General features: G+C 36.6%; 3 protein-coding genes across 5 annotated transcripts in view; 1 reads left to right on the top strand and 2 right to left on the bottom strand.

Moving 5' to 3' along the window:
• Window positions 1-44: 44 nt before the first annotated feature.
• On the bottom strand, window positions 45-554 carry LOC111778992. The gene has a single exon (XM_023659017.1). It carries the CDS (start codon window positions 492-494, stop codon window positions 282-284), a length of 213 nt encoding a protein of 70 aa, XP_023514785.1. The 5' UTR covers window positions 495-554; the 3' UTR covers window positions 45-281.
• A 1,646-nt stretch (window positions 555-2,200) lies between these two features.
• LOC111800958 (calmodulin-binding transcription activator 4-like) lies at window positions 2,201-18,045 on the top strand. The gene is given in 14 exon segments (XM_023684897.1): window positions 2,201-2,358; window positions 3,258-3,383; window positions 3,492-3,607; window positions 4,470-4,558; window positions 7,208-7,253; window positions 8,769-9,192; window positions 12,822-12,970; window positions 13,072-13,138; window positions 13,245-13,453; window positions 14,660-15,333; window positions 15,994-16,573; window positions 16,779-17,072; window positions 17,709-17,762; window positions 17,764-18,045. Coding segments are annotated over 14 exon segments (2,886 nt in total). The 5' UTR covers window positions 2,201-2,345; the 3' UTR covers window positions 17,809-18,045.
• A 598-nt stretch (window positions 18,046-18,643) lies between these two features.
• LOC111800944 (histidine kinase 3-like) overlaps window positions 18,644-21,336 on the bottom strand; it is a 7,015-nt gene continuing 4,322 nt past the window's right edge. For 2 of the 3 annotated variants that reach the window (XR_002816057.1, XR_002816058.1), the window contains exons 9-11: window positions 19,882-21,020; window positions 19,325-19,676; window positions 18,644-19,202 (exon numbers count right to left, since the gene is read on the bottom strand). Coding sequence is in view for 1 of the 3 variants with exons in the window: in XM_023684882.1 (XP_023540650.1) it covers window positions 19,412-19,676; window positions 19,882-21,020 (1,404 nt within the window). In the remaining 2 variants the exon portion in view is untranslated. Of the gene's footprint in view, window positions 19,677-19,881; window positions 21,021-21,336 lie in introns of all 3 variants that reach the window. The other variant, XM_023684882.1, reaches the window with a different exon arrangement.

The raw sequence follows: 21,336 nt of genomic DNA, 5'->3' as shown, positions 1-21,336 counted from the left end.
AAAAAAAAAAAAAAAAAAAAAAAAAAAAAAAAAAAAAAAAAACAATCCTTGCCAACTCAGTCTCAAGATCATCGTAGCTTTGAATTGATAAAATCACCTATATGTTACACCAAGATCCATATTTGGCTCACACACATGGAAAACTGTAGGACATCGACGGAAAAGAAAACTAAGAACTCAAATAACATCACATTAGAGAATTAGAAACAAACAAGAAATGTCGCATCAGGGGGGAAGATTTAGGAACCAATGTAGAGGTGAGTATTTGCATCGGGGAAGAATTAGGAACCAATATAGAGATGAACCTTGATGGCAAGCAAGAAAACGCAAATGAGACCGAAGTAGAGAACTGAATGAACGATGATAGCAGCAGCACTGGTGTGAAAGTTGCCGAACTCCAAGCACCTGCGGTTGCCAGGAAGCTGAAACAGCAGACCTGGAGTTAGCAAAACAAACAGAATCACAGCTACAAAAACCGGCCCCCAATCAGCCATCACTCTTCTTTGTTTTTTTCTTTGCTTCCGTCAGAAACTGTTTGATTTACGTCAAGTAATAGAGCTTTATATATATACAGAGAGAGAGAGAGAGAGAGAGAGAGAGAGAGAGAGAGAGAGAGAGAGAGAGAGAGAGGGAAACTTTGGTGGGAAGAAAGGGGAATATGGGGCGGAGGCTTGGAGCAGTGGAGATCCTTTGATTCATTTTCCTCCGATGACCCATTTTGGGGAATCCCATGTGCTTATTTGAGAATAACTTGCCTTACCCTGCTTCCTATTTTAGGTTCTCAAGTACTTGCTTTCTATAACCAGAGACTAAGAATTCAAAAAAGTTGAACAGAGTAATTTGATGCTTGAATAACACATGGTAGTATTATTGGTTTTTGAATGATTTTGTATGTTGTAAGTGATATATGTTCATGATCCTGACTTTATATGATTATGCATATTTTTGATTAGGTATATGTTATATGTTATATGATTATGCATATGTTTGATTAGGTATATGTTATATGTTATACAAGATACCATGAACTAAAATGTTGATAAAATATTATGGAGTCATTGAAGGTATAAAAATGTTACTGTGCATCATATCACTTTACTAATGGTTTAACATGTGTGACCTTTGTGTAATCATAGAAGTAGTTTAACATGTGTGACCTTTGTGTAATCATTAACATGTGTGACCTTTGTGTAATCATAGAAGTAGTTTAACATGTGTGACCTTTGTGTAATCATTAACATGTGTGACCTTTGTGTAATCATTGATTACTTCTATGGTTATGTATTGTATAGATGTGTACACTCACACCAATATTTATATAGTTATTAAACGATTAGGTTGGATTTAAAATTTTGGTTAAAATTTCCTTAAGATATTTAGAAATAGGGGAAAAAAAGAGAAATTATAATTTAAAATTACAACTGTGGTACTATAAAGTGGATCCCGTTATTATTTACGCGTGCATTCTGATTAAAAAGAAAAAAGAAAAAAAGAAAAAACGAATTTGTTGTCGGCTAAAAAACCCGGCTTTTTCCATGAGTTTATTTCCAGAGGGAAAACAGGAAAAGAGAAGATGTTATTGTTATTTATTTTTCATTAATTAATCGGTCGAGCACACTGCGCTGTGACATTTGTCGTCTTTATCTGCTGCCAATTTGCATATGCTCGAACGGCCCCAATTTCTCTTCGAAATGACGAAAATACCCTACTCACCGACTTTCTCCTCTTTTCATTTCTATTTTCAACGTAGAAAAGTTATTTGATAAGAAAATGTCTTATAATCGCTAATAGATTTGGATTTAATAATTTATCTGCCTTTGATAAATAACTAATATATATATTATATATCGAAAAAAATAAATTCATAATATATTTGTTTTCTTTGGTTGAACTATAATAATTAGTTATTTTCAAGTTGATTTTTTTAGTTATATTTTAACTCTAATTTGAAGATTTCTTTTAGATCAATAGAAAATGGATGAGAGGATTCGAGTAAAAAAAAAATTCCAAATTTCTAATTCCAATTGCAGGCTTCTGTTCATTTTCGTTTTTTTGTGTACGCGAAATCGAAGTGCACAGGAAGACTGCCACATGGAAGATCCATCTGTTGAATGTGGAAGTCAATTCTCCATTTCCCATTTTCAGCTCCTCGGTGATCCGGCTTTGACACCGCCGGCGAAATCTTATTTCTGATCTCTCTCNCCCCCCCCTCTGCAGTCTCACAACTCGGAACAGTCGTGCTCCTGCTGCAAAAGGGCAAGTTGAAGCTCTTCTCTGCAATTCGGTAGGAATCTGAAATGTTTTCTCTCATTTCTTCTCGTTGAAAGAGCTGATGCGATCTGTACATGATGAACGACGGTAAGTAATGGAGTTGGCAGTTTTTCCTTTTTTCTTTTTAGGTTTTCAATGGAGTTCATATTTTTCCTGATGTCGACGTGAATTTCTGCTTATTGATTGAGGAAGTTTAGCGGAATGTGATTTTAACTAGTATCAGAAGTGTTTGCCGCCAAATGTAAACGTTGTACGGTGGAAGGTTATTGGGGATGATTGTTCCGCGTTTGATGAAGAGCTAGATCATATTTCAGTTCTAGTAACATAACCTGAGCTGTTTCGTGTTGATTCAGTGTAGAGGCGGCTGTGAGTTGTTGATGAAGTCACGTGTTTATCTAAAATCAACCCTTAAGCTACTGGGAATGGGCTTGTATTTGAATTAAAATTAAGGATTTTAAGAAACTTGAAAGAAACGGTGTTGCTCTTTATGTTAATTTAAGGCAATATATTTTCAGCAGCTTCGTTAAGTCCTACTTCTTTTTTATGTATATATTTCCTTCTTTCACTCGGTTATTGTGTGTCTCGCAGCTTCGCTCCTTCATTTTTTCTTGAATAATTAAGCATTTGGAAACTTTGATCCGTTGGACTTTAGTTTCTTGCGTGTACTTCGATCGTAGTACATGTCTATCATCAGCAAAATAACTACAGAAGATTAGAGAAGTTTTCTTTCTTCTTATCGAGCATGTGTCTGATGAGATTCATAATACGAAGGAAAACGTTGTCTGCACAACTAGACGGCTAAGGTTTTTCTTCAGGACATCGTTCTTTTGTGTTTGATGAATGTAATATGTAGCCCAATTAACTTAGAAAATTCATCTCAAGCATGATCTCCGAACTCATGTCGGGCTTTACATTTTTGGCACTACATTCAAGCTAACTTGGGAACTGAACTGAAATTTGAAAGCCTTTTCTTATCATCGTCTCAGGATATGATGTTAGTGACCTTTATCGAGAAGCACAAACACGTTGGCTGAAGCCTCCTGAGGTGCTCTTTATCTTACAGAATCATGAGAAATATCAGCTGACTGAGGAGGCCCCTAAACAGCCAACTAGTAAGTAACCCTTATTCACTATTCTTTGGAATGAATTTTGATGGCATATCGTGCTAGCGAGTTGTTTTATACCGTTTGGATAATTATTGAACAATAGAGTTGCAACAGGTGGTTCCTTGTTTCTTTTTAACAAGAGAGTACTCCGTTTCTTCCGTAGAGATGGTCATAACTGGAGGAAAAAAAGGGACGGAAGAACTGTTGGAGAAGCACACGAACGACTTAAGGTTTTTTATCATGCTTCCACTCCGTTTAACTCATTTTCCTATTAACTTTTCCATCTGCTGCAATAATATACCACGGCATGGTTTTTGAGTTTGTTTGACCTCCTTAATAGAAAGGATAGATTTTGCTTAGAAGAGAAAAAAAAAAAAAAAAAGAAAAGGGCGGGTGTAGTGTGGTGGAAGAAGCCAACCTAAATGAGTTTTCTAACAATGGTGCTAACTGAAAAATAATCATAAAAATTAAGGGAGCGTTTAACTCGCTTGTTATATTTATGTAAAATTGAGCCAAATGTTTGATATGTGAGTTAGCTAACTATCGCACGCACGCACGCACATACCCTTCAACCCTCCACTACCTATGCGTATGGGGGGAATATGCTTTAATGCCTACACTTGTTAGTGTTTTTAGCATTAAATTTTTGAAAACTTTGCATGCAAACTGCAAAATATAAGATCTGGCAATCATTGAAATAAGTAGAGTAAACGAAATGATGGCCAGGACTGCATGTCTGCATGGAACATACTATGGTAACATAGTTTTGATTCCAGGACTAATGAAACGCTACAATGGCGATGCCCAAGAAATTGAGCGCTAGAAAGTGAGCTTTAAGATGTAATTTCAAGCTGGTTAGAGTTGTCGCATGGGGAAAATATTATAAGCCTTGGATGTGGTTAGTTCAACATCAACTTTACTGGATTTGATGCTATAGGCAACTAAAACTTATTCAATGGCTTATGTGATATAAATTTTCCATCACCTCGAGTGCTATACCACCCAACCCACTGATCTGTCTGCTTTAGATCTTTTGAGATCAACAAAGTATTCTTACTGATTGCTCTGGTCGGGATTATTCTGCACGGTTAGGTTGGAAATGCTGAAGCGTTAAATTGCTATTATGCACATGGAGAGCACAATCCCAATTTCCAGAGACGTAGCTATTGGATGCTGGATCAGTGAGTGTTCCTTTTACATTATAGAATGCACTCGTGTGATTCTGTTTTAAGGCCTACTCTCTACCTCTTGACTTAACCATCTGCCCGTTGTATCCTATAAAGCCTAAACACTTCAATTCTATTAATTTGTTTGCATATGCTACTAAATACTCCCACACGTACAATTGGTTGGACACTCAAACCAAGGTTTTTATATTTCTTTTACAATTTCTATTTATTTTTTTGATATAGCACATGAACATAACCAGAATTTACTCAAGAGCAATAAATTTTGTACGGAAAACTCATTTTTCTTGTTTTTTTAACGTGTATTTGTAATTTATTAACACATTGGATCCTGAATTTTCATATTATATACTGAATAGTTTTTTGGTTTCGGATTTTCTTTTAAATATTTATTAGAAGGCATTGCGTGTAGAAAATTGTAATCAACTTCAGTTACTTTTACAATCATTGAAATTGCATGTACTTTCACTTCGTTCATATTGTATCATCTTAAATGTAAATGAAAACATTTTATTTACATTTTTCTTTTTTTTTGCCTGAAAATAATCACATTGTGAAAAACATTCAAGTATGTGATGTTTTAATAAATGGGTCTGTGGCCCATAATGGAGAAGGTTTTGCTTCTTCATCCTTTAAGTGAGGTGCAAAATCCTTTGGCAAGTTTGTTTCTTCATGGTTGTTTGGAGATTTGAATTGAGAGTAATCATATAATTTTAGAGGGAGTGAGAGACCGGTGGGGAGTTGTGGGAGATTATTAGGTTTAATGCCTTGGTTGGACCTTAGTGACTAGATCTTCTGATATTATCTATTAGACTTTATTTATTGGATTGGAGTCTGCTCAAAATATCAAGAGGGAATTACAATTTTTTTCTTATTTTCTTTAAGAATAAAGTTTCACAAATAGAGGAAACACTCCTTACAAATAGATAAAATTTCAGAAAATATAATACAATAAATACCAAATTGCTAATTTACACAAAAGAAAATAATCAAGACTCCCCTCAAGTTGGTTTGAAGATAACTTTCTTAGCAAGCTTGTCGTTCAGTTTGATGAATTGTAATTTTTGGTAGTCTTTTTTAGTTAAGACATCAACGATTTGATTTGTTGACGGAAGGTAGAGAATATATATTACTCCAACATCGTTTTTATCATTTTTCTCCTTTATGAAGTGTTTATCAACCTTGATATGATTTGTTCTATCTCGAAAGACAAGATAGTGAACAATGGAAATTACAGGCTTGTTGTCACAGTAAATAAGCATGAACGTCATCTGAGGGAATTTCAATTCTTCCAATAGTCTATTTATCCATATACCCCCACAAATTCCATGGACTTACGCCTTAAACACTACTTTTAACTCTACCACACTTTGTTTTTGCACTAGGTAGCTATATTCCCTTCAACAAAAGAGCAATAACAGAAGTAAATCTTCTATTTGTGATGTTGCCTGCTTAATTAGCATCAGTGTATACTTCAACATATAGGTGACCATGTTTCTTAAACCACATGCCCTTTCCTAGAGTACCTTTCAAGTATATTAGGATTCCATAAACTATTTCAAAGTGAGTTGACCTTGGAGCATGCATAAACTGACTTACCATACAAACAGCAAAAACAATGTTTGGACGTGTGTGAGATAGGTATATGAGTCTCATCACAAACCTCTGGTATTTTTCTGTCTTTTACCTCTTCTTCTGTCGCAACTCAAAATTTTAAATTCAGCTCAATGGAGGTGGTAAGTCTATAAATACCTCCTCTTCAAGATCCCCATTAAGAAAGATATTCTTTTCATCAAGTTGATGAAGATGCCAATCAAAATTGACAGTAATATATAAGAGAGCTTCAATGGAGTTAATTTTAGTTTTAGCAATAGGAGCAAATGCTTCTTGATAATCGATTCCATAGGTCTAGTTGAAACCTTTAGCAACTAGTTTGAATTTCTATCTTTTAATGCTACAATCGACATTAAATTTTATAGTAAACACCAATTTGCGTTCCACTATTTTCTCATCCTTTGGTAATTCTACTATGTCTCATGTGCAATTTTGTTTAAGAGCATTCATCCCTTCCATAACTGCTAATTTCCAATTCGAATTATTTAAGGTCTCATGTATATTCCTTGGAACAAATAGGTGGGTTCCTTAGAGGTGAAGGGTGTATAACTATGAAACAATTTGGTGAGAAAGATAGGTTGCAATAGGATATTTGGTGCAAGTTTGTATACCTTTCCCACAGGTATTGAATCAAACATGCCCTAAATTTCTCATGTATTGAATCAATTTTAAAGCTCTGATTTATAAAGAAGATCTCCGCTAGGATTATGCAAATGGTAAAGGAAAACAAAAAAGGAGAGGTTTTTGAGGGGAGGGAAATCAGGAAGTGATATCAAGGACCAGAAAAATAAAGAATAAAGAAAGCGCGTAAACACCCAACGAAGAGAAAAAATCTAATTGGCAAAGAGAAGGGCCAAGTGACCAAGCCTAGGGGCCTGTATGGCCCAGTGAGAAAATTAAAGCACATTCAACCGTTGGACACCAACTCCGATTAAGTTATCCACTATTTATTTATCATTGTGAGCAAGTGCATTTATGTTTAATTTTGTTATTAGAAATTTATGTGCTTGTACTTAATTTTCTTGGCAGGTCGTGTGACCACATTGTTCTTGTACACTACAGAGATATTAGTGAGGTGAGTTACAACAACAACAGAATAGATAAAGCAAGAATGAGCTAATACCATCACTATTCTTTTATCTTGAAATACAGAATTTGTCAATATCTTGTACTTGTAGATGCTTCAAAATTATTTTGACGTGACCTCCAATCATGCTTTTAAAAATGAACTCCCCATGCTTCTTGCCTGGTGAGACCAACCCCTGTTACCTGCAACAGAACAAGAAGAATTATTTAAAGATCCTAGGAGATACAAAAGATTGGTTAGGAAGTTGAATTATCTAACACTGACATGACCAAATATTGCTTATCCAACAAGTATTGCAAGATCAATATATGTCTTCACCTAAAGTGGATCATTGAGCTATAGTAGAATAGGTTCCATGCTACCCAAAAGCTACACCTAGATGTGAATTCTTATATGAAGTTCATGGTAATACAAGAGTTGATTTTTTTCAGATTCTGATTGGGTTCGATCTAGAAAGGATAAACAATCAACTTTGGATATTGTGTAGTTGCTTGTCTTGGAAGAGTAAGAAGTAGAACATAGTTTGACATTTAAATCCTGAGTCAGAACATAGAGTTATGACAGTCTGTCTAGAAATAGTGTGGATACATCGAACTTTAAATGAGATATGCTTATGTATTATCATGTTAGCTAAATTGCGGTGTAACAATCTAGCTACACTTCACATTGCATCTAATTCACGGTTTCATGAGTAGACTAAACATATTGAATTGGATTGTCATTTCATTTGTGAGAAAATACAGCAAGACATCTAAAGGACTTGTGAAGATTAGAGAATAATTAGAAGATATCCATACCAAAGCCTTAAACGGAGCAAGAATAAATTATCTTTATAACATGGTGGGTCTGATTAACATATTTGTTCTAGCTTGAAGGGGGAGTGTTATAATGTATGTTATTTTGTATAGTTGTCCTTTATTATAATTGTACATTTCTTTAGTTTACGGTTCTTTTGTGTATCTATCTATATATGTCTGGTTTCACCTTTATGGAGATGACTATTAAAATTTCACTACTTGCGAAAATAAGCATATTAGTATTATATCTGATAAATATACAGTTTTGGGGTGGTTTTGGGGTCATTAATTTGAGTTTTCTTTTTCAGGTTCGTTGTGCTGCCTTGTTAGTGTTAGGTTCCCATGATTCTCCATCCCTTGAGCATGATTAGGAATAGTCTTGACTTAGAATGCTTGTTATGATGGTACTTTATTTGTGTGTGGGTGGGAGCATTTTTTTGAACCAGATTTCACTATAAACTTTCGCGCTAGTTATTTTCAAGAATTTTCTTCAAAGCCCAAAATCCATTAGTACAGAAGTTTGTGCCAGCAATTCTGTGTTTGTAATATCAGTATGTATTCAGCTAGACATCTCTTCTATTCTTAGGGATGACAGATATATTGGCTCCACCAAGTTTGTACTTGTACTATATTATATGAAATTTAAGCACGTATTTGTTCTATTTTGAGTAGATTCATTCACATTTAAATGAGATTTCTGTTGCAGGGAAGGCCTGGGGTGGAAAGTGTTCCACAATTATCTCCAGCATCGGCTTCTAGTTCTGGTTCCTATCCGTCCCAAAATCATGCTTCGGAATATCTACATTCATTGAGCCCAGGGTCTGTTGAAGTTAGTTCTGAAACTGGCAACCGTACTATTGGGTCAAATGGCGTGGATAGGCAGTATGAAATATCAGAACTAAAGAGTTCAAACGATCGTGAGGTTTCTCAAGCTTTGAGAAGGATAGAGGAGCAATTAAGTTTGAATGAAGACAGCTTGAAAGACATTGGTCCGTATTATGGTCACGAGGAAGGTTCAAATTTTAACCTTATAGACTACTATGAGATGTCCATTGAGGATCAGTTTTCAGTACTTCAGCATCCAGAGAATGCTGTCCATGATAATAGTTATACGTCATTTGAGATGCAAGGTAATTTCAACACGGTGGTGCTGTTTCAAGATATAGTTCGTAAGCTTTATCATTATATGGAGAATTGTCGAGAGTTTATCAATGATCGATTTGCTTGTTGAAGTCCCGTTGAATCTGAGGCTCTTAATTTTACTTACTATAGAGGTTTCTTTCTTGAGTTATATTTTGCTAAGGAAACGAAATGATTTGTGGCTACTATATTTTAGAATGACTAGTTAACTGGTCCAACATGTTAGGATCGCACAACAGAGCACACACTCGATCTAGATAAATACAAAGAACAAGATAGAAAAAATGCAAGGAGAATATTGGCTAAAGGTTTTGTATTGATGACTCCAGGTATGTACAATAAAGAGAATACAAAGAATATAGAAAGTACAAAAGAATATAGAAAGTACATTTTCAAAGCTCTGCCTAGGGATATATATATGGTTTAGCTTACTATATATAGCTTTACGAGATATAACCATATATAACTATCTACCATATATAGCTTTTTACTATACATAGCTATTTACTATTTATGACAATTATATAGTTTTATATGTATAACAGTTGACTAAGCTATAAATAAGCAGCAGGCTCCATAACCTAACAATTCTTCCACTTGGAGACTGATCTAGTCATAACCTAACAATTCTTACACTTGGAGACTGATCGATCTAGTCAACCAAGAATTTTATTCTCAAACGATCAATTCTTACACTTGGAGACTGATCTAGTCAACCAAGAATTTTATTCTCAAACGATCATGAGTGTCTTCACTGCACTATACCAATTGAGGCTTTGCACAACCTCAATATTCCAACATCAACACATTTTGTCAACATGTTTGCTGGATTCTTTGCACCATCTATCTTCTCAAAACACATCACCATCTTCCACTAACCTGCAAGTGAAATGGTATCGCCTTCCGTGTTTTATTTTTAAATGATAGACCGGGTTCCTCACCAACTGTATGGCACTTTGACTATCTTTATAAAGAATCTTTTTGTGCTGCTTCTTGCCCAATTCTTCCAGATAGTCAGTCATCCATATCGTCTTCTTTCCAGCTTCAGCTATTGCCACGTACTCAGCCTCAGTACAACGCATTTTTGAAGCCTAGACATCCCATCATCCATGACTTTCTCCCACTTGGTTGTATCCTCCAACTGTAGGGCCTTATCAAAGGGCTTTGGTTTTTCATCAGCACTAGATAGTGTAATGAAGGTACATACATATCTGGTACTCTAATAGTACTGGATGATCTTCTCAACACAAGTTCAAGTGTCACTTGCTCTACTGCTGGTTCCTCTACAACAGTCTCTGAAGTTTCTTGAGTATCTGATACAACATCACTAGGTGATTTTTTCCGCAACTCAACCTCAACTTCCACTTGCTTCGTTGTCTTGGAACCTTGCTCCACATCTGGTTTCTCAGCGGTAGTCTCAGGAGTTTCATGAGTATCTACTATAACATCACTAGGTGAGTTTCCCAGCCACTCAAGCTCAACTCCCACTTGCTTTGTGGTTTTGGATCCTTGCTCCACATTTGTATGGATCATTTCCAACCGCACTTTCTTCCATTCTCTGACAGTCCTTGTGAAGCTAACTCGTTTCTGCTTACTCATAACACAGTTCTCACAATGATCCACATCAATAGGTTTCAGACCTTCTAAAACTTCTTTCACAGCCAACATCTTCATTCCTTTCACGCTCATATATCCAAGTCTATGTTCATATACCCTGCAGTGGTGTATAAGGTTCCAGATTTTGTGCCACGTGCTACCACCATAGCACCCTTCATAATCTTCCACGAACTCTTCTCTAACTCTGTTGCATAACCTGTGTTGTCCAACTAACCAATAGAGATCAGGTTCTTCTTGAGACCAGGAATATATTTGACATCCTTTAATGTTCACTGATTTCCTGCCAGAGTTTTTATGCAGACATCCCCTTTTTCTTTAATCTCTAAATCTTTGTTGTCGGCAAGATACACCTTCTCAAAATTTCCAGACTTGAAATTCCGGAACAACTCTTTATTTGGAGATGAATGAAAAGATGCACCTGAATCCAAAATTCAGGATTCAATCGAACTGTCTACGCTGAGAATTAGAGCATCCCCAATGTCCTCTGCTGAATTTATAGAACCATCATCAGATCCAGATTTGTGATTCTGCTTCCTCCTTGGTCTTGTGCAATTTGTTCGAAAGTGACATTTTTCTCCATAATTCCAACACGTTACATTTGGTCTATTTGGAGATTTTTCTCAGTTCTTTGATTTTGATCACCATTTGTTTGGGCCCTTCGGTTTACTTCTTCCCCGTTGGTCAACACTGAGAACACTACCAGATGAATTTTCAATTACTCATTTGCGAATACTTTCGCTGAGAACTACATCTCGAATTTCATCAAACTTCAGTTTATCAGATTCTCGAGAACTGCTAATTGCGGCAACGATAGTATCCCATGACTCGGGTAAAGATGACATCAAAATCAATATTGAATTTATTTATATGATCAACAACAGATTCACCTTCAGACATTTGTAGATTGAACAATCTCCGCATCAAATACACCTTGTTTATAGCCGATGGTTTTTCGTACATATTCGCCAGCGCCTTCATCAAATCTGACGTTGTCTTTTCCTTGCTGATGTTGAACGCCACGTTTCTGGATAGCGTCAACCGGATCAACCCTAAGGCTTGTCGATCCTTGAGCTTCCACTGCTCCGTGGTCATGGTATTCGACATCACCCCCAACAGGGGTTCGTGAAGACCTTTCTAATACAAACAATCTTCAATTTGCATTTTCTAGAAACTGAAATTGGATCCACCGAACTTCTCAATTCCAATCTTTAAGCTTCCCATCTTCATAGATTGTGGTGAATTCTGCCTTGCTCTGATACCAGTTGTTAGGATCGCACAACAACGCACACACTCGATCTAGATGAACACAAAGAATAGGATAGAGAAAATGCAAGGAGAATATTGGCTAAAGGTTTTGTATTGATGACTCCATGTATGTCCTAGGAGAGAATACAGAGAATATAGAGAGTATGTACTGAGATATATATATGGTTTAGCTTACTATATATAGTTTTACCAAATATAGCCATCTACTATATATAACTATCTACCATATATAGCTTTTTACTATACATAACTATCTACTTTTTATGACAATTTACATTTATCAAATATAGTTTTACTATGTATAACCGTTGGCTAAGCTATAAATAAGCAGTAGGCTCCATAACCTAACACAACACACTATGGGAGTTCAACTATGGGAGTTCAAAGCAAAGAAGCAAAGTTGATGCTGAACACGTCCCCAACACACACACAACTATGGGAGTTCAAAGCAAAGAAGCAAAGTTGATGCTGAACACGTCCCAACACACACACACACACACTCCTTTACTTGATAGGGTGTTCCCTTGAGCCCATTCCACCCATGTATTTGCCCCTCATCCTGGAACAGTTGAGATGCACGTTTATTCCTAGTATTACTTGAGTGAGATGCATTTTGCCAATTGAAAATAAGTAGACATACTTTTACTTTCACGTTCTTCCTGCCTGCTTTCCTTTATTATTTGTGGAGATAATCTTAAATTTTAGAAAATCATCTGATGAAGCCTCTTTCTAATAGATGCTAGTGGTAAACATAACCGTTATGATATGGCACATGAGTTTATATTTGGTGGTGAAGGAACTCGACCATGGGGTGATGCACTTGATTCAAGTAAGACAACCGTTCTTGAGTCTCAAGATAGGCATTCTCTCCTATGGAATGAAAATGTAAGTTCTCCAGCTGTAGTTTAGAAAATTCAAATTTGTCAGTTCTAACTCATTTCTTTCGGGGATTTTCCTTTTAATTATTAATATTTGATTAACAACAGGAAAATCCATCATCATCTTCAACCGTAGACCATGAGCATCGCAACTGGCTGGACAGCGGAGGAAAAAGTACTGTAACAAATTATTTGATTTCCGTCTACTCTATTTACTATCAGTAAATTAAAGGGAAATGATTTCTGTTGTTAACTTAAGTTATGATTATCTATGCTACCAGCTTTTCCTATGCTAGGAAGCTGCACATCTCCAGAATATGCTTCACCACTAGACACTCATGATGATAATTCCAACTACCACATATCATTCCTTAAACAAGACCATGGAAATTCTTTTGAAGTTGATACCAGTTTAATTGTTGCACAAGTGCAGAAATTTACAATCCGCCAAATAGTACCTGAACAGGGTTATGCCACTGAGAGTACCAAGGTACTTGTAATTTTTTGTATTTCTGTGCTGTCATGATCATGCATTGCCTTCCGTAGTTACAGAGTCTGTTATGCTTGATATCTGCCCTTGATAGTCCAGTGAATTCTTTGTTTTTGTTTGTTTGTTTTTAATTTTTTTTATCCAGTTGCTTTCTCAAATGGACTATTGCGAGGTTGAGGCTAATGCAATTGTACGTCTGTTGTTGACCTGCTAATTCAATGACAGCTTGATAAACTTTTAATTCTGTTTAATCACCAATAACATAAATGAAAAGATTATGATAAATTTATATGGCTATACTTTGATACTCTTCCACCCTTGTGACTTGGACATATGTATAAATGTACAAAGTCTTCACAAGTGGAAATCATTATTAATTGGAGAGAAAATAACTTTACAAGACTTCCTTCTTCGATACCATAACACGTTAAATCACCGATCAACCCAAAAGCTTAGAATTTTCGGTAGTATTCTGTATTTTTTCTTTTAATACCTGGAATTTTTTTTTTAAAATTAATTAATTAATTAATTTTATTTTTTTACTCTTATTCTTTCCTTTCCTTTCCAGCTGCAAACTTGTACCTTGAGCTGATGCCACATTTTCTATTTGCGTCTTTCTTAGTCTGCATATGAATGCGTATGGGGAACAAACATATACTTAGTAGCGTAAGACCAAAAAGTAAGAAATATTTTAATTGAGTTAAGATAGAAATACAAGTAGGACTAGCTTTTATTCTAGTTTTTTAGCTGGTTAGTGTGTGACTGCCAACTTCCTAACAACCAAATCAACCTGAAACCGCTGGTTTACAAATTAAATTTTTTGCCTCCAACAGTTGGTTGAAACTAACATACCCATAAGCAACCAAATAGTAGCCTACAAAATTTCATATGTTTTATGTACTCATTTTCAGTGGGACCTCATAGATAATATTTCTGATCAAATTTGATCAATGGTTAACTCAAAATTAAACCATTTGAACAAGGTATTTTTATATTTGTAGAGTTCATAGATATAGAATACTAGCATTGGCTCCAGTCCAGAACTGTTGCAATTGCAATTCTTGGTTCCGAACAATGATGCAGGCTCTCATAGAAGTAGTAGCAGGAAGTTTTACAATTTTCACTCTGTTTTGATTCTGTTCAGATGCAGCCTCTGTTATTCTCATGAAGATTCAAATATTAAGGTCACAAATTCTCTCTATCCAGGTCATCATTATTGGATCTTTTCTTTGTGATCCTTCAAAAGCACCATGGGCTTGTATGTTTGGAGATATCGAAGTTCCTCTTCAGGTTGTTCAGAATGGGGTGCTTTGTTTTGAAGCGCCTCCACACCTTCCTGGGAAGGTTGCTTTCTTCATTACATCTGGCAATCGGGAACCCTGCAGTGAAGTCAGAGAGTTCGAATATAAAATGAATGTTTGCAGCCATTGCCAATCACATTCAAGTGGAGCTACGAAGAGCCCAGAGGAGCTGTTATTACTTGTCAGGCTTGTGCAATTGCTGCTCTCTGACTCATTAATGCAGAAATTTGACGAGGTAGATTCTGAAGTTAGAAGCAATAATTTGAAAGCTGGCGACGATCAATGGAGTTCTTTGATAGAGGCTCTTCTAGTTGGTAGTGAAACTCCTTCTGGTACCATGGATTGGCTACTTCAAGAATTACTAAAAGACAAGTTGTATCTCTGGCTTTCTTCGCAGAAGAAAGATAGACACGATCTGGCAGGCTGTTCCTTGTCTAAGAAAGAACAAGGTGTTATACACATGATTTCCGGTTTGGGCTATGTGTGGGCACTAAACCCGATTCTCAGCTGTGGAGTAAATATAAATTTCCGTGACATTAATGGATGGACTGCTCTACATTGGGCAGCACGATTTGGAAGGTTAAGCTTTCTAGTGTTTATCTTTACTTCTATGATTTTAGAGCTTAAAAATATTGACAGAACTTCCCTCAGAAAGTATATATATATTTGAATTGATTAATATTCTAGAGCCTATGGCTCGAAGAAAAGATAATTAAGTAATCAAGAAAGGTGAGAAAAGAGAATTATATGTTATTTTCAGATTTCTCTTCATCCCAATGAGAAGCTAAAAATTTAATTTTCTATACCGACTTTATTTTCAAGGAAAACTTTGCCAACAATGTTTCATTTATTTTATGCTCCAAAACCTAATCATTCATAGCATTTTGAATATCTGATAAGTAGTTTGGATACACTGGCTCAAAAAAACTGGAATGAATGGCACATCTACTTCACAAGGTTGGAAACTACAATAAAGAAGATTTCTTTTTTCATACTGTTTATTCCCCATTCTGGAAATGCCATATAAATTGAACTAGGAATTAACAGATTAAGGAAGAATTGCTATGACCACAATTCGAAAACTTACTTTTGATTCATCTCTCTCTAGAACGACTTGAGTCGATATATGAGTAATGCAACATAAGTGTGGATACCATTCCTTCGGCATATTTGAGTTTTATCGTAGTAGTGCTTATGAAATGACTTTTTTTTTTTTCTTTTTTCCTTCTTCTGAATCAGGGAAAAAACGGTCGCTGCATTAATAGCCTCAGGAGCATCAGCTGGCGCTGTGACTGATCCTAGTTCACAAGACCGAGATGGTAAAACTGCAGCGTCTATTGCAGACATCCATGGACACAAGGGACTTGCTGGTTATTTATCGGAGGTTGCCCTTACTAGTCATCTTTCATCCCTCACATTTGAAGAAGGTGAACTTTCCAATGGCTCTGCGGAGATAGAAGCAGAAATAACTGTAAATTGCATTTCAAAGGGGAACCTCTCTTCAGCTGAGGACTGTATCCCTATGAAAAATACGTTAGCTGCAGTCAGGAATGCTGCTCAGGCAGCGGCCCGTATTCAATCTGCTTTCCGTGCTCATTCTTTCAGAAAGCGACAGCAGAAGGAGGCAACTTTTGCAGCTTGTATAGATGAGTATGGAATTGATCCAAATGACATACAGGGGCTCTTAGCTATGTCAAAATTGAACTTTTCTAATCGGCGTGATTACAATGCTGCTGCATTATCTATACAAAAAAAATATAGAGGTTGGAAAGGTCGTAGAGAGTTTTTATCAATGCGTCAGAAAGTCGTGAAGATACAGGTACTATATTATCTCCATAACATTTATGTACATTCACTCACCGATAAGTTACTAAACACGCTAATCAACTTATTCTCAAAGGAAGTAAGAATATGTGAGCTTTAAGAGTATCGGATACATATCATGCCTTCTACTAAAGATTCAGATGCTGAGACTGTTCCATGTTATTATTTGAAAGATCTTTGTCATTTTCCATTGATAACAGGCACATGTGAGGGGGTATCAAGCTAGGAAGCATCACAAGATAATTTGTTGGGCTGTTGGGATTCTGGATAAAGCTGTATTACGCTGGAGAAGGAAAGGAGTTGGGTTGAGAGGGTTTCGTAGCGAGATAGGGTCCATTGATGAAAGTGAAGATGGCGATATTATAAAGGTGTTCCGCAAACAAAAAGTGGAAGGAACTATTGATGAGGCTGTTTCACGAGTGCTATCCATGGTTGACTCTCCAGATGCTCGTCAGCAATATCATCGTATGCTTGAAGGATTTCGAGAAGCCAAGGTGAGTAGTACTTTTTAATGGTAGTTATGAATTTCAATGGTGTCTTATTTCTTAAGGGCCTATGCTTGATTCTGTATCACGATACCATTTTTTTTGTCTGGCAAAGTAAGTAACTGGATTTTGTGTGACGTGAATCAGAGAAAATAAGTCCACTTTTCAACATTGCTGGAACTTTTTAACAGCCCGAAACACTGATGGTACTGTGACTCTAGAGTACAAGGAACTTTGGCTTTTGGCAATTAGCAGGAATATGTGTACTTTTTGTGTTCACTGAACCTATGCTATGCATCCATCAGAAGTTTGGCTTTAGTAGTGACAAGTCTTTTGATCATTCATCAGTCGTAGTGCTTTAGACCGAGTTTGGAGCGACTTTTGAAAAAAAAAGAACTTAAACTGAAAGCATTTCTTTTGTAAGCACTTGTGGGAGCAGTGCTAGTATTTTTCCTAAAAGAAAGATGGTTTTCTAAAATCAATTATCTTATGCTGGTTAATGATTCCTAAGTTCTTTATTCATCCTTCCACAATTTTATCCTAAACATTTTGGTGAGTTGGTGAATTAAGGCGTAGATGAAACCTTATATTGGCCATCTTATGGAGCTGAATTCGTTGTGCTATTGTTTTCCATAACTTTTGCAGGCAAAACTAGATGGCACCGGTAATGAATCCGCAGAATCGACTCGTCTCAGCGATGGTTTCTGAAATGGAAGATTGTAATCAATATCCTAAGTTTGTATAGGAGCTACTTGGTGATCCTAATAACCTAACATTCACTGATTTTATCTCTATGCTAAGTTACCCTTTTAGTGCCCCATCGCGTGTACACTAGCCCTACTCATTATAGTTGGTAACCAGATGTTTACTCCTTTGTTTCTGTAAATGATTTGTATTATTGCTGTAAATGGCTTCGGTGGGATTAGATATTGAGATTGATGCAATAATCAAGTTTACTTCCTGGCACCCAGCCTTCACAGTGCATATGAGTACAATATAAGGATGTGAAAAATAAATGGGTGATTTCATAATCAATTTTATTTATTGTTTTATAATTTTTATTTTCTTTTCTCACCTATAACTTACCATTTATTTTCAACTAATCAATGTATCAATATGGATGATATAAACATGTCATTCATATGCATGAGGTCCTAGATTGGGCATACAGAACACACATATATGCGCATACAACCATCACCACATTCATCACATTAAGGGTCATTAGAAGAGCTGCCCTAAAGAATGTTTTGTAAGCCTTTGCTAAAAAGGAATTTTTGAGGTCATAGAATTTACTGTAAAATTATCCAAGAAGCATGTATAACCAACGGGACCTTGACCAATGTTGCACTCAAGATCGTGTTGTCTCAATTTGTGTTGGTTTCGATAGTTAACTGATGGGTTTCGACATGTTGGCATCAATGGTAAATAAAACCGTCAATGATCAGGTACACTTCTTCGGCAGAAAATGTACGTACATAGTGAGGCTGTCTATCATAATCCTAGTTACAGTTACCTTCCCAGTCAGGTTTACCCAAATAGGACGAAAAAAACAAAAGAAAATAATGAAAACCAGTAGAGAAACTAAATGAATGGTGAAATTTTTATACAGAACACAGACCTGAAGGAATAGGAATTGTGTGCAAGAAATGTACATGATCAATTTTTTCAAATCTGAGAGTGTGAAGAGTTTTTATCCTATTTTCAGTTGAGATAAGTATACAACAAAATTAGCAAAACGAAAAGCGATAGCTAAACTTGTGTGAGTACAAACCAAACATGTTTTTAATATACAAGACCCTTCTTTCTTCATCCTTTGTTCCATCTAAATTGATTTCTGCAGTGCCATTTCTGGCCCTCTGATGAGCAACTTGCAGATGATCATAAACGAGGCAAAAAGATCGCAAACCGGAGACTTCAATTACTTTTGTATGAGAAGTACCTATTGAATTCTGCTTCCAAATGAATCTTGAATTTCTAACCTCGTCCACCCAGAAAATATAGTTGACTTTTCTAATTTGTTTCGTCCAATGACGAAAGCTCCACCCGAACACTCATGTCTGTCTACTATTTACACTCCACAAAATTTAGGCATGCCTGGCATACTATGGAGCAATCCGAGAAGTCAATCACCTTCGACTGCGAAACACGGAATATGATGGAATAATTTCATCACTATGATATATTTAATGTTGTACTTGATCCTATGCCTTTCTGGGGAATGGAAGTTAACAATCAAAATCTTCTAATAGAATACTTACTCGGAGGTAATTTACACCCTTTTAAGCATGCTGTACATTCCTGAGTGAACAGGCCATCATCCGCAACCTCGAATATATGATTGCTCTCTACAAAGTTCCATTTGAGGTTCTGCGGAAACATTGAGAGACTTCTCGGTAAAGCCGTTCAACTTCAAATGGTTTCGAAACATACCCATTCATCCCCCCCTTTAGGCATTCCTCATGTGTAGCCTGGATTACGTCTGCAGTCATGGCCAAGATGGGTACACCCCAATCACATTTATTTTCGTATGCTTCTATTGATAGTTCTCCAGCTTGGATACCATTTTTTATTTGAAGTTCGATTTCCCGAATTCTTCTTGTAGCTTCAAAGCTGTGAGGCAGAACATTAACCACTCAAGTGATCAGCTCATTTACCACTTATGTATGTTCATAAGTTAGAAGAACTGTCATATCAAAAGGGTTTTATTATTTATTTATGAAAAAGCCAGCTTTCTTTGATGCATATACGAAAGGCATTCCTATCGCCCCAAGTTCTTTAGAATGAACGAGAAAAAGGAAGTAAATTTATGACATACCCGTCCATTTCTGGCATCTGAATATCCATGAAGCATGCATCAAAATGGTGGGGTGGCGTAAGCAGTCGGATTGCTTCTCTTCCACTGTTTTCACATACGACATCCGCTCCATACCGCTGTAGAGCACCAGCAGCGACAATACGATTTACCTTATTGTCATCTATTACCAGAATTTTTCGACCAAGAAGTAAATTACGGAGTGAGAGTACAGGAAGCTCTCCATTGCGAGGATTACCCTTGATCCCTACACCCATGACTCTGTGAAGAGAGGCAGCGAGCATGCCTGACCTCAAGGGCTTTAAGATGACTGTGGGAGTGAATACATCAGAAACTGTAGTGCTAGCTTTTGAAGAACTAATGGAGGAAGTAAGAAGAAATAGTTTGGGAGGAACCCCATAAGAATTTCTCAAGTTCTTGATAAAGAGATCAGATGTGCTCGTGTCCTTATCCCAAAGATCTTGCTCAACAAAAATCATATTGATAGTTGAACCACTAATAGTCGAGGAACACAGACATTGATTCAAGTCAGATAAGACTTCAACATTTATTCCAAGGCGTTGAATATGATATCTTGATACTTTGGCCCGAATAGGTCGATGGTCCACAATTAGTGCCCTCATACCCTTAAATTCAGAGGATGTTGGGATGGAAATGTTCTTAATTTGTTGGGTTTTGTTATATTCACTTGAATTGGAAGAGCATTTTGTGAATACCGCCGTGAATGTGAAGGTAGAGCCAATCTTAGGTACACTCACAAAACCAATCTCCCCCTTCATGAGGCCAACCAAACATTTGCTAATACTCAGCCCAATACCCGTTCCCCCATGCGTTCTAGAGATGGATGGTCGAACCTGCATGAAGGGAGTGAAAACGCATGATTGGGCTTCCAGAGGAATACCAACGCCTGTATCTTCCACAGATACCATGAGGTTAATAAGCTCTGGTGGAGATGGCATGAAATGACAAGCAGCGGGTCCCTCTTCACTGAACGTTTGAAATCCTGCCCAGCTGAGACGTCTATTGGCAATAGGATAGCCACTCAAGGTGCTATTTGTTGATGACTCGATCTCGAGATCAATCGATTCAATAACCTCCTCGACGAGATTAACAGTGACAAAGATGTGTCCTTTCTCTGTAAACTGCCAAATCCAAACACACTGACTTAGCAGCTAAACAAAAACCAACAAGCCAAATACATTGGATTCACGTTTCTAAAAACAAAATCATCTTCACTACTTCTAAGATATTTCACCAGTTCCTTTGAGGGACTATACCAGAATTCACAACATCGGTAGACCTGGAACAGTTTCCAGTCCATTTAATCATTAGGTCATTTGTTCTTAATTTCTCCATGCATACATCAAAGAAACACAACGTTTAAACAACATGGGGCATTGACCAACGAATTGACTGCATTCAAATCCTAATCCGATTCCCCCCCCCCCCCCCCCCCCC

The sequence above is a fragment of the Cucurbita pepo genome, chromosome LG01, assembly GCF_002806865.2.
Source record: "Cucurbita pepo subsp. pepo cultivar mu-cu-16 chromosome LG01, ASM280686v2, whole genome shotgun sequence".
Lineage (NCBI taxonomy): Eukaryota > Viridiplantae > Streptophyta > Magnoliopsida > Cucurbitales > Cucurbitaceae > Cucurbita > Cucurbita pepo.
This window is presented reverse-complemented; position numbering and strand designations above follow the sequence as displayed.